The sequence below is a fragment of the Melospiza melodia genome, chromosome 6 (assembly GCF_035770615.1).
Source record: "Melospiza melodia melodia isolate bMelMel2 chromosome 6, bMelMel2.pri, whole genome shotgun sequence".
In the NCBI taxonomy this organism is placed as follows: Eukaryota; Metazoa; Chordata; class Aves; order Passeriformes; family Passerellidae; genus Melospiza; species Melospiza melodia.
In genome coordinates this window covers 31,274,174-31,287,829 of record NC_086199.1, presented here as the reverse complement: position 1 = coordinate 31,287,829, position 13,656 = coordinate 31,274,174, and the positions used below count along the sequence as shown (strand labels likewise).

The window sequence follows — 13,656 nt, the reverse complement described above, 5'->3', positions numbered from 1 at the left end:
CTTCCCATTCTTTAGCACACCACCAAGCAATCTGGTTAAGATCTTTGCATGGCTGGCTGCCTCATATTAGGTTGTACAGCAATGTAGCAAGAGTGAGGCAGGAGTTTTCCACAGATCGAGCTGACCCAATTCAACTTGCAAGTTGGTGGATACATGGGGAAGGAGACAGGGTAACAAACTTTTCTTTTGACTATTTTGACTAACATATCCTTTCAAGAAGTTCAGAAAGCCACTGCTGATAAGCTATGCTGCATCATGCCTTTTGCTAATTGTGAGAAGTACCAATACATAGCTAAGATGAAGAAAAAGGACAGCCAGAACAGATTTACTTCTGGCTTCAGTATTCACAGACTTACTAATTTTGGTGTCTACAGTCTGCATATAACAGCATAATCAGACTTTCCAAGTCATTATAGAAGAACAAGCTCAGAAAAGGGAAAAAAACAATGGTTTTATTAAAACCAAAAGTATCCAGTGCTTCAGCTGTAACATTTTGCCAATAAGCAATTCACACATATAAAAAGCTAATGAACGGTTTCAAGTGTTTACTCAAATAATTTTACAACTGATGACAGACAAACAGTTTTCATTCCAAAAGATGTAAACATTTGCTTGTGCAAATCAACCTTTAACACGCTATGGCTTCTTACATTCGTCTCTTGCAACACTTTCAGCATTAAACTCGGCTTCTGCACCACTTAGTTAACATAATTCTACAGCTCTAAAAATAAGTTAAAACTCCCCTCTCATATTAAGATAAACAATTTTATTATTCATAACTGAAAATACTTGGTACCTACTGCAGAACACAACACTGGATTAAGTTTTAAGACTTTTTAATCCTTGAATAAATTGCACATTTATTTTCCATGTGTTCTAATAATTCTCCAGTGTGTGTGCATGCATGGATTGCATTTTGACATTTACCTACTGAACAAGTAAAATACACTCCCAATTTACTCCAACCAAAAAAAACCTACATTGTGTCAAAACAAATAGAGCTCACACGAGGTCCAACTTAGTAGTATCAAGGGGTGCTCCAGTACACTTAAAACTAAAAAAGTACATAAATTTAACTACTAATACTCAGCATCAAAACACTTCCTTTTATATATCTGTTTAATTTGCTTTAAATATTTGAGAAATTGTTTTTGAACTTGATACTTAATCTAAATACTGCAAGAAGTTTTGGAAGATGCAGCATATTTTTAGATGCTGAGATAATCAAAACCTGAGATCTAACACAAACATTTGTGTTAGATTATTTACAGATTAACAGATTATTTTTGTTTTATAAGTCAAATTCATTTAGTTGAACTGACTAGCATTTACAGAAGTTTCAGTAAATGAAGAAAACCTCAATATGAAAAAAATTGCTATTCATACATCTTCACAACTCATTCATTTAAAACAAATGAAATATTACAAATAAAAAGAACTAGGAAAATAAGATACAGATTTAGATTTTTCCAAAGGTTAACCAAGTTACAAAGAATCCATTTAGCCATCACATTTGATCTTATAAGTCTACTGGCTTTGCAGTTGGTAGCAGTCTTACTTCAGATATTGGATTCTTTGGAGAGCCTCTGTAACGAGCTCTTTCTTTTCCTGAAGCACTTCTTGCAATCACAGATTTTCCTGGGACAGCACCTGGAACACTTATATTTGCATTAACTTTCAAACTGGATTTAACCATTTCATGATTGGTTAGATCTTCTAGAACGGACTTTGATGGATGAACACTTGCTTTTTGTTCATGGATTCCAACAGTTCTGAGAGAAACATCAGCCTTGTCTGGTGGATTTAATGGCTTGTAACATGATTTAGATGCTAAGTCTAGCTGCTTACAAGCTACAGAAACTTGGTCACGTGTGCTTTCACTCCTGCGTGGCAAAAGCATGGAATTCTTTGAGGGCTTTTCTGTGCAGGGGAATAAGGCAGAATCATAGCTCAAAGATTTAACAAGTGGTGAACCAACACCACTTGATTTAACCGTGTGAGAGCTTACAGATTGTCTGTTAGCCTCCAAAAGGGAATTAATTCTTCTTACAGACTGTCTAACTGGAGTACGTTGAAACTTGAGGGGTGGGTTTGTTTTGCTTGCAGAATTTGTATCATGTAATGAAAGCTGGTTGAACCACTGTATGTGGTCAGAAACCTTCCCATGTTCAGAAACAGTTGATGTTTTAGTTAAAACTTTACCCGAATTTTCAGCTTTCAAGTATTGGTTGCTCATTTCATTTTGTGATTTAGGCAACTGTGAAGTAGGCAGCTGTCCTGCCAAAGAAGGTTTAGCAGTACCCTCTTCCAAATTACAGCACTTCACCAAACAGTTTTCAGCTGTTTCTGAGTGTATTAATTGTATTTCCTCTTTTCTTCCAGAGAAATCTGATTTGTGTAAGTCATCTTTTGTTGAACTGTTCTCAACAGTAAACTTATCTTCCTTGGCTAGTGCTTGAGGCATAGGAAGTTCTTTTACTTTATCTGGTTTTGGGACCTGAAGTTCAACCTCAATAGAAGTTTTGAAGTTTCTTTTCTCCAAAACGTCAATTTCCTCTTTTTTGAATTGCTGTTTATCAGCAGCGGAAGATGGGTTAGATGGGTGCAACAGCTCTCTGGATTTTACATTTGCTAGATTTTCAGAAATTTCTTCCACTAACAATTCTTTGGCAGAACTGAGCCCTGAGGGACATGGAGTTTCATTTAATATTTCACTTGCTACAACTGAGAGGGATGATTTCTTATCACCTATCAAATTGTGAAGAATACTCCCAGATGCAGAGAAGGCTTGCTTAACTTTCAGTAATGTTTCTGTAGTTGAATTACTTTCATCTTCACACAGCACAAGTTCCAAGTTGTTGTCTTCTTTGCTTACAGTTGCAGATTTGAATTCATCTGGAATAACTGGTGGCTTTCCAAATATCAAAACAGATTCTGAAGAGCTGGTTCCCATTTCAGAGTGTCCAGGCAGAATTTGCTCATTCTTGCTGATCACCTGAGAATCCGTAAGAGCAGGACTGTTCCATGACATTTGGTGAACTACTTTATTGTGACATTTTGGAGTTAGCAAGTTTTCTTCTGACTTGCTTACATTCCTTGAACCTTAAAATATATACCACAGCATTTAGGAATAATTTATTGTGATTTTAATAACTATAGACAAAATTCCTACTGAAAAATAATTATCAAAGCAGCATTGGATTTAAAGATGTTATTATGCTCTTAAACTTCAGAAATGTAAAAAATGGTTATAATATTAAAGTGAAATAGTGTATCTCCTCTTGTTTAACTAAGAGAGATACTAAGATACATTAGAAACACAAGCTTGTTCTAAATCAATTATTTTTCCCAATTAACATGCTTCTGACTTAGCTAGAAGCATACTTTTAATCCAATTGCTTTTATACTTTTATCCGTAAAGTTGCTTTTGCAAAGTAGAAATAGTTTTCCCCATCTAATATATTTGGTCAGGCAATCACCTTTCTTAGGGAATTTTTCATTGACATATGGGCTGAAGAGTATGTCTCTTCTTGCACATTCCGTTCTGCCTTCCAAACCTTGCTGACTTGCAAGACGCCTTCCAATATTTTCTGATCTATTGCCAGCTGCACATCCTGATACAATATTCTTGAACAAACAAAAAGTGTTAATTGCTTTATATAAACTTGTAATTTGAAATCTCATTTACAGACGAAACTTCAGGAAACCACTACCCAAATCAGCCACAGCAGCCTTTTCTTGGCCATACTTCCTCTCTGCAGACTCAGGAGGGGAACAGCCTCCCTGCAGTCAGGCAGACTCAATCACACTGTGAACAGTGACTGAGCACGGGCTCTGCCAGGTCAGACACTCAGAACTCTGAGACACACTGATCACAAGCGTGGGGGGTTGATCCCAACAAGCAGGCAAGCTCCCATCCATCCACTTGCTCATTTTCCCCATTCCCCAACAGGATGAGAGAGAGAACTGGAAAGATGAAAAGGGACACACAAACACCACAGACAAAAAAACCCAAACCCACACAGGATGCAAAGGTCATCACTTACAACAGTCAGGCCAGTTCTCAGTAAGCCTCTGAGCAGTGGCTACTTTCCACAAATTATCCCCGTCCCATTTTTACCGGTGAGCTTCACATTACATGGCAAGGAATTGCTCCTAGGTCAATTCAAGGCAGCTGCTCCCTCCCTCAGTGTCTTGCCCCATGCCAGTCAAACACAGTACAAGCTGATCTGTTACTGCTATGCAAATTAACCTCAAGCTTCTTGTACTTGACAGCAAGCAGGTTCAATTAACACTGGGATCCCTCCATTACTAAATACATCCCTCCTGCTCCTGAAAAGCAATGCCCCAGACTGTGAATTAAAACCTACAGTCTAATGAGAGGACTGGGGACTTACCACTTCTCTGTTGCTTTTCCCCAAACCAAATTTCAAGCGTAAAGACCTACGAACCATTTCTTTTCGGCTTATTTTTGGAGAAAAACAACCTGTCTTTCCTGATTCAGCCCTGGAGGGACACAAGGGAAGAAGGGGCATAAACTCTTTAGGAGGACAAAGAAAACACCCTAACATTTATTCACAGTTATTTCCTTCTGTTTTACTTATTTTACTGCCTTCTTGCCCACCTTTCTTTAATAGGCACAGAAAGCTACAATAACAGATCTTATTTTATTTTGAGCTCAATTTCACATCATCAGAAGATCTAGTGGTTATAAGACTACTATAAAAATTTACCAAACCCAATATTTTTAAAGACAGATTGAGGTCATTATTCAAGGGGTGTAGACACACCTTTCCAATTTATCTTTAGGTTTTGAGAGTTAATTACCTGTATAGTTTTTTGCTCGCAAGTCTTTTACTTCTTCTATTCCCTGTACTGGACACATGATTTTCGCCCATGGTTGAAGGAGATAGTGAGGTTTGTGATGAATCAAGACACACACAAGGACTTGCTTCAAACTGAACTACAGGGACAAAATTGTATTTATATGAACTTAAAATAGTCATATTATTTTCAGATAAAGACTTACAAGTTAACACAATAAAGAACAGGTTTTTAAACAGGACAAAATTTTTGCCTATTTTGTAGAGTGCTGGCTTGAAATTACTTGGATTTCCACCTTAAAATTAAACAAAGCTGTTGCTCGTAGCATCCATAAAAGTGGCTGGAATGCAATTAATTGCAGGCTACAGATATCACTACCTCAAGTAAGTTTCCATACTATTATCATCAGATCAGTTCCTCAAATTTAAGAGCTCACAAAGAAAAATTAGACTTAGCCTCATTATTATTTGAAGTGTGCATTATTATTTGAACTGCTATCTTATAAAATATCATTGCTTTTGTTTGCTTATCCATAGAAACATGGAGAACATGAAATGATTTAATAAAAAAAGCACTAAGCTTTATAACACTCATTGGATGGCGGGGGGAATCAAGCAAAACAGCCAATCTAGAAATATCCTTTCACTCTAACTTCAGCTGGCAGAACATTAAAGAATGAAATAAAATAAAACAAAACAGGATTCTCAGAAAAGCTTGATTGTTGGAAGCACTGTAGTAGAATAAAGTGGTACTAAAGCATTGGTAAACAAAAGTAAAATTTTCTCTAGAGTTTTGAGATATAGCATCTAGAGGAAAAACAAGAGGTGATGGGACATAAGAAAGAAGCTTTATAAAAGCAACAATTACATTTCTCATAGAGCTAGGATCAGCTATTTAAGCATTTAGGAGACAAAAGCCTACAACTTCCAAAAGGTTGGAAGCATAGGCAGTCTTCATGGATTTGTGCACCAAGAAAGAAAAGTATAACCTGAATGATGATAGAGAGTAAAAAAGGTAAAAGGACATCAGGATTGCAAGTATGAGAGATTAACAGAACAAAAAAACAAGCAAGAGAATTTGGCTTTTGCTCAGTCCATCTAACATGAGTTACCAATGAACATAAACATACACTATTTACCAAGATGGGGAAGTAGTGCAAGGAACACTTCAGCAATGAGCATCAATGACTGTCTAACAAGAACAAATGGCTCCACTCTTAAATTAAGAGCCACCAACATTCACTTCAAGCAGCAAAGAAAAAGTAACAGCACTGTACCTGATGCTGGTGTTGAGCTGCTGTTAAATATGCTACTTGGTAAAAACTCAAACGCAAAATTGTGCTTAAAAGAGCGTCTCTTCTTGCTGGACAAGCCCTGAGAGCAATCAGTTGGAAGTTTCCTCTTGGTACTTGGAGTAAGAACCACCGGAGTCACTGATGAAAGGACTGAAATTAAGAAAATCAAATCTGCAGTAATAGCTTAAAAGTTGGAGAGTTCAGTAAATAGTTGTTTTGGGTTTTTTAACTCTGAAAAAAGCTTAGCCAAAGTGCATGCATTTTGAACATGCAAAGCAATCAATATAGCTTAGGGTTGGATTTTTTATTTTGTTGGGTTTTTTGCAAGTTTAGAGTACCAGACAGGAAAATCCAAACCCACAGATCAATAAAACAATATAGGCATTAGGAGGAAGTAAATGTATAGTCATCTGCCGAAAGCTTTAGAGACAGTAAGTGTGAAAGAATTTTAGTCCTGGCAGATTCACTCCAGGGATGATTAAATGCTGCACTACTGCACTGAGGCCATAGTGGTTTATTAGCTAAAAAGCACAATTTTGGTTGGGTAATCCCCACAGAGCTAAACCACACAGCCCGCTACTGCAGTGATTGTAGCTGCTCCAAGAATTACAGTAAATGCAGTATCCTCAATAACTATGTAACTATATTCCATTTTAAACAATTTAAATTTAGTCACTTGCCTTCAAGTGAGTTCTAATTCTTTAGTTAAAATATTATTGAATATAGTTAACAAATCCAGAAGATACTGCATGGGCTTTACTCAGTACAAATACACCAGTACCTACCGCTGCTGTCTTGTTGAGGTGTAGTGGAGGGGGTTCTGTTAGATTTAAATTTATTCAATGCTCCACTAACAATATCTGAAATGCAAGACACACCAAGCAATCAAATTTAAATGTGAAGCCTGTCTTGCTCTATTTTCAACTCACACTTCACTCTTTTTTTTTTTTTCATGGAGAAAGTGAATCAGTTTAAATGTTGTTTTATGTACAGAATATCATAACCCAGATCTTCCCACCAACACAGTTTTTATTGCTTTCACAATAGCTGAAAAATCTATTTTCCTTAAAATAAAAATTATTTTCAAAAACCAAACAAAAAACCCAACAAACAAACAAACAAACAGAGCAGAGAAGTACAACACACAAAAAAACCATGCCATGGCATAACATACAGTCATACAGTCTTAATTTCAACTACTGTCAGGTTACATGAGCTAAATAAATACTTATGTTTTTACAGCAATACATAAAAGATCCCTTTGCAGTGGATTTGAATGAAGTCAAGGATACATGTTCCATAGTATTTCCTCTAAGAGAGTGCAGAACTAAGAATGGACCATTTGATTGCCCATATCTAGCAAAAAAACCAACTCAACCCTGTTGAAAGCTGAAAAACCTCACCCAAAATCCCAGATCCATGATACCAGAGCACACAGTATCCAACAATACCCAATTCAGATTTACACTTCAAAACACAAATTAGCTTTGATTCAAAAACACATCTGCCATTTGCATCTCTGCTTTCTCATGACCTGACTTCTCTAAGTATACATTAAAGTACCATTTCAAAATTAGCAACAACAAACCAACCCTATAGCCTTCTGCAACAGGATCTGAAGTTGACTCAACAAATCCAAAATAGCTTCTTTAGTAGGCAACAGAAGAAAACTCTGAGTAAATATACAATAACGTGATTACTGAAGTCTTATATACATTTTTCAAATCAAACCCAACCAGTTTTGAAGACATCTGTTCTGCCTGTGGAAGAAGCAAGTGCTTAGGGTCAGACTACCTGAAGTCTAAATTCTGTTTTTGGCTTTAAAAGTTCCACAAAACATACCTACCCCCAACACTTCGGTGCCTCCTCCTCTTACATTCACCGGGAGATTCATTTTCACTGTCCTCGTGGCCCCACAGTGAGGGAGTAGATTGAAAGACATCAACACCCAACATGGAAGGAATCTTTTCCAAGATAAATTCTGGTACTTGTCCTGGAATAGTTAAGAAATACTTTTTTTTAATGATTCTTAAAAGTAGAAAAGAAAAGCTGCACACACAGGTTGGCGCACTGCCACAGGTTGATAAGCATTTATCACCTTACCGATTTCCGCCGCGTGGTCAATAAGTGTTTCCACAACAGCAGCTTGCAAGCGAATTTTTTTCTCTGTACTACTGGACATCTTTTCATTTTCATTCGAGTGCAAGAGGTTGGGAGCAAAAATCACTGCCAGATTACTGCTATCCATTCTGTTTTCATTGGATCTTAACAAGAAAAGATTTTTTAAATTCAAATTATTAGATAATATAAACAGTGGAGAAAGAAAAGATCAAATAAGACAAATGCAGTTAAAAAAATAAAAATGGACTCATTCCCTGGAGTGCTTATACAACAAGACTAATGTATAGATTTATGCCTTCCAAGCCAGATAATTGAACAACTATGTAACTGAAAAGAAGTTCTAGATCCCTCTCAATTTTCGGGAATGCACGGTATCAAATTATGGTAATTCTGCTGAACAAAGTTTGAATAAAGTCAAGTCTCCAGTTAATTAAGTTTTCAGAAAGAAAACCTTGGATTTATGAAATAAAAGACTGTGACTGAATTAAGTAAATATCTGCACATACGAAAGTTTAAAATGGCAAACCACTCACAGAAAGTTACAGCACTTGCCTGGACAGAGAAGCAGTTAAGGGAATTCAGAGCTGTTTGCAAGCACAGCCTTTGCACTGACCTTAAGGACACAGCTCTCAGAAAGTTGAAAAAGTATCTCAAAGCTGCAATTGTTCTGTCAGCCATCAAACAGGACAGCAACACGGTTGCAGTTTTCTTCTCATTTCCAAGCTGCTGAGCTTTGCATAGGCCTTCCTGCAGGTGAGGTGGAAGGATGGGTTCTGGCAGCTCTCTAAAGAACTGTTTGAGAAGCCCTGCAACATCACATGGCAGTGCAGCTGACAGGCAGTTTTCACCTTGATCCAGTTTGCTCTGAAATTTTTCATAAGAAACACGATTTAAAGTCTTCAGCATATTGTCAGATTTCTAAATTTGGGCAGTAATGCTCTAGCCCTTGTCACAACAGACAGCCATATCTTCCACACTGTTACTTTCAGCCTTCTCATGTTTTACTCAACTACATTATTGACAATGAGACACAGGCAAGGTTGTCAGACCATATGTATTAATTTAGAGGCTTCCCATCCTCCCTCCACCAGGAGAACATTGCTAAAAAAGTATGCTCATAGCATCCAGTGTGCACAAATTCTAATGGGTTTGTTTGGTCCCAAACTATTCTCATCACCTGGAAGGCAAAACATTTAAAAGGCAAAAAAAGGTGAAGCCTGCCAGCTTCTGGACTAGATCTCCTATCATTTCTAAAGCAGGCAATGTTACCAATCTACTTCCAGTATCAGAACTTGAATATGACTGAAAAGAGTCCAAAAATTAGAACATGCCCAAGTGAAAATGCAGCTTATTAAGAAAAAAAGAGCAGCTTTAGAGAATACCTTTAAAGCTTTTAAGCGAACAAGAGATCCAGACTTTCTGAAGAGTCCCTCAGTATGAACGTGTTCTTCCAAATATTCACACGTATCAACGAGAAAGCTGAGAAAAGAACAGTAACAGTTCTGTGCTCAGAATAAAGCCTGGGGTTTTTCCACAAAAACTATTTCATCATTTTTTGTTAAACATAGTATATAGAATAATTTCCCCAAATGACAAGAGTATAAAGAAATACAACTGAATAAGAGCTCTGAATTCCCTGTCTAACTTCAGCATCCCTCCTTTTCCATGGGGAACTATTCTTACAACCCCCAGAAGCTCTAGCAGGCATGGAACAAATATTACATTCTTTCTTCTGACAAGGGTTCAATACCATAAAGAGAGCAAAATAAGCACAAAATCTAAAAATACATTGTTATTTTACCTTGGAATATAACCATATTCTGGCACAAGTGATTGTGGCAATGCATGAAAAGATATTCCAAAGATTTTACCCTGAAATACAAAATTCAAATAATGTCACTCAAAAGTTGAAATAATTATCAACCATAGGTTGCAAAGAAGCACACATTCCACAAGTAGACATAAGGGTAGTTAAGACAATAAACAAAGTCTTTCAGATAAGACAGATAAGAGGTATTGTCTGGAAAAGCACTGTCATCTCCACAGATCTAAAACTGATTCTAGTGGCAGGTAACACCCTAGATGATTGTGAAAGAGTGGAAAGCATTTCTGCAGTATGTTCTACACTTCTTATTTTACAATAAGTTAGTTTTCTTATAAGATTCACAAATCAGTAAGGATATTAACCAGATTGCTTGGGAATCTCCCCTTAGTTTTTCAAATTGACTATATCCTATTTTTCTTAAAAATCAACACAAGACAATTAAAATAACTATTTTTAAAATAAATTTTTCCTCATCTCAGACACTCCAGATTGCTCTTTTAGGAAGGATTCAACTCAACAGAACAATCTAGACAACTGTTCAGTACCTCATATTTAGTACTTGTTCTTAAAAATCTGGTCTCTACTGCCTTATAGCAAGACATTGGCGTACGTTACATATTAGAAAATGAGTAAAGCTCATCAGTCATTACTACTGATGTTCACCCACAGCATCAACAACTTCTGCATCCTAGAACTTCACTTTATTTGCTTATGTTTACAGAACATGCAAGCCAGTCCCTCTCCCAACCAGAAGAGGACTGGGATTACGCCCAACTTGTTCTTAGAGCTGAATGCAAACTGTTAGTCATTCATAGCTGAAACTCAACTGCTGTCCTCGTCAGGAAAACAGTTAATCAGTAACTAACCCATTGGACCCAATCTAATCTGTCCCACAGAAAACAAACATAACAGAGTCAGGAAAGAGAAGCAACACATCTGTCATTGTGTTCCAGGTTGGTACCAAAGCTACAAAAACAAAATTAATTCCAAGAGAACATTTTTTCTGTATGTACAAGATTACATACTAGAAAATTCCAGTGGTTTGGAATTCAGCATTTAGAATTCCTAACTGACATGCTCACTTCACTAGGTTTTGTTTGAAGTATCAGAAGTTGTGATTTAATTGCTTCTTAATAAATAATAAAGCTAATAAAATTATGTCTGTTCCCTTGTAACAGAAATAAGAAGCAATTGGCAAAACAAATGCTATTCTCTAGCTTTTCCTACCTTGCTCAGTAATTAGCTATGCATTTTCTTCCTTGCATATAATTTAAGCACTACAGACAGCAACAAAGACATCTTTTATCAAGACATAAATAGATTGCTCACAGTTCTTATTATCTTCCCTTCAAATGGAAAAGGAGAGTCTATAACCATGTTTGATACCGACAAGGGGAAGAAAACTAATTCTAACTTCACCCTTGCTTTCTCCCTTTCCAAACAACCCACCTCAAGCAAGGCTTCCCAACTTCTTTAGTTTATATTGACCAAGGATTACTGCAGCATTGCGTATTGTCTTCTCAGCCTTACAGAAAGCTCAGCCTGAGGATGTTCAGCTCTGTGCCATATCAGTTGCACAGTGATCTCGTTTAGGACTTGACCATGGTCCACATTTTATAAATTAATGAGTTTACCAGAAGATCAGTATTCTCTAATGGAACTCAGTGCTGGCATCCATTATAATAGTCAGTTTTATAAAACAATCGTGAGACAGAAAACCCTTCCTTCATCAAATTCAAACGTGATATTTAAGGTCACGGGAGAGATTTCATTCCTGGGCCACTGGCAAAGCAAGGCAAGAGCTGTCTGTGCCAAATTACTTAGTCATGCTTTATACTAAGAAACTATGCAAATAAAGCCCTTCAAAAATCCAAAAATTTAAGAAATCAAGTAGAAGACAGACAGCTTTTAGAAACAACACCGCAGCTATATTCCGAGAAATAACACAATTACTAAGATTTGAATTCCGTGGTGAGTGACATCAGTCACAATGAAGCACAAAAAGCTCTCGCACGGATCAGAGGCGACCGAGGGTGTTCCAGCGGCCAGCCAGCCCGCGGACAAAAGAGGAACCCAGCGCCTTCTCCATCTGGCTGCCGAACTGCCGGGGGCGGGGGCAGCCCCGCACGGAGCCGCTGCCTTCCCGAACCATAACACGGCTCTATGATGGCCCCCGGGGCACGCTGCAGGAAAGGGGGAAAGCTCTTTTCCCATTGCAGGAGGCGATGCCCTGTGGGGGCTGGCAGGAGCCGCTGCATTACGGGAACGGCGCTGCTGCCGGAAGCAGCGCTCCCGGGGCAGGAGCAGCCCCTGGATCCGCCGGAGCTCCGGCTCTGCCCGGCCCGGGAAGCGGAGCCCTGCAGCTCCCCCGCCCCGCTCACCTCCGCCGCAGCAGCTCCCGGCGCCTTGGCCGCCGCCAGGCAGCTCCCGCTCTTCACCTTGATCCCGTACGAAGCTCGGAGCTCCTCCAGCACCGCCAGCTGCACCAGCCTCCGCCTCTGCTCCGCCATCCCTGCGCCCCCCGCCCTATCTCTCCCCAGCCCGGCCCCTCAGACCCCGGCGGGCGCCATGGCGGCCGCGCTCACCGCCCGGCTCAAACCTAGCGCGCGGCCCCGCCCGCGCCTCTCATTGGGCCGCTCGCCGTTCGAAATCAGGCCCCCGCCGCCCAACGGCCACGCAGGGCTGCCCGCCGCGCCTGCCTCCGTGCGCCGCCTCGGAGCCTACGCAGCGAAGGTTCCGCGCGCCGCTCGCCGGCGATCGCGATGCATGCCTAAGGGCCAGGAGGGGCGGGGCAGTCGGAACGTTCTCAGCCCTCCGTCCCCACGTCTGGCTCAGCCCTCCTTCCCCACAGCGGCTTCATCCCTCCGTCCCCACATCTGCCTCAGCCCTCCATCCCCACAGCGGCTTCATCCGTCCGTCCCCACATCTGCCTCAGCCCTCCATCCCCACAGCGGCTTCATCCGTCCGTCCCCACATCTGCCTCAGCCCTCCATCCCCACAGCGGCTTCATCCGTCCGTCCCCACATCTGCCTCAGCCCTCCATCCCCACAGCGGCTTCATCCCTCCGTCCCCACATCTGCCTCAGCCCTCCATCCCCACAGCGGCTTCATCCCTCCGTCCCTACATCTGCCTCAGCCCTCCATCCCCACAGCGGCTTCATCCGTCCGTCCCCACATCTGCCTCAGCCCTCCATCCCCACAGCGGCTTCATCCCTCCGTCCCTACATCTGCCTCAGCCCTCCTTCCCCACAGCGGCTTCAGCCCTCCATCCCCATAGTGGCTTCAGCCCTCCGTCCCCACCGAGGCTTCATCCGTCCGTCCCCACATCTGCCTCAGCCCTCCGACCCCACATCTGCCTCAGCCCACACGCGTGCTCGCCCCTTGCCCCCGCAAGTGTCCGGCAGTGCCGAGTTTGGGGATGGTTCAGTTGGATGGTCACTTGGAAACAAGTGTCTCTTTCTCCAAAAATAAGCTTCAAATAAGAACAGCTGCTCACCGCAGTTTGGGGGATAAACTGTAAAGGAAAAGCTGGAAAGCTTATTCTTGGTAGGGTGGGTTTTTTCTGACTACACAGAAAGACTACAATTGGACTT

General features: G+C 40.3%; 1 protein-coding gene across 3 annotated transcripts in view; it reads right to left on the bottom strand.

Annotated features, from left to right (window-relative positions):
- LOC134420370 (neuroendocrine protein 7B2-like) overlaps positions 1-12,574 on the bottom strand; it is a 41,632-nt gene extending 29,058 nt beyond the window's left edge. Inside the window, exons 1-12 of one of the 3 annotated variants that reach the window (XM_063160489.1) lie at positions 12,446-12,574; positions 10,041-10,111; positions 9,622-9,718; positions 8,853-9,103; positions 8,222-8,382; positions 7,965-8,111; positions 6,904-6,978; positions 6,101-6,268; positions 4,828-4,963; positions 4,398-4,506; positions 3,480-3,627; positions 471-3,102 (exon numbers count right to left, since the gene is read on the bottom strand). In XM_063160489.1, the coding sequence (XP_063016559.1) occupies positions 1,520-3,102; positions 3,480-3,627; positions 4,398-4,506; positions 4,828-4,963; positions 6,101-6,268; positions 6,904-6,978; positions 7,965-8,111; positions 8,222-8,382; positions 8,853-9,103; positions 9,622-9,718; positions 10,041-10,111; positions 12,446-12,574 (3,075 nt within the window). In that variant the 3' untranslated portion in view covers positions 471-1,519. Of the gene's footprint in view, positions 1-470; positions 3,103-3,479; positions 3,628-4,397; positions 4,507-4,827; positions 4,964-6,100; positions 6,269-6,903; positions 6,979-7,964; positions 8,112-8,221; positions 8,383-8,852; positions 9,104-9,621; positions 9,719-10,040; positions 10,112-12,445 lie in introns of those variants that run through there. The other 2 variants (XM_063160491.1, XM_063160496.1) reach the window with 2 other exon arrangements.
- Between the last annotated feature and the right edge of the window lie 1,082 nt (positions 12,575-13,656).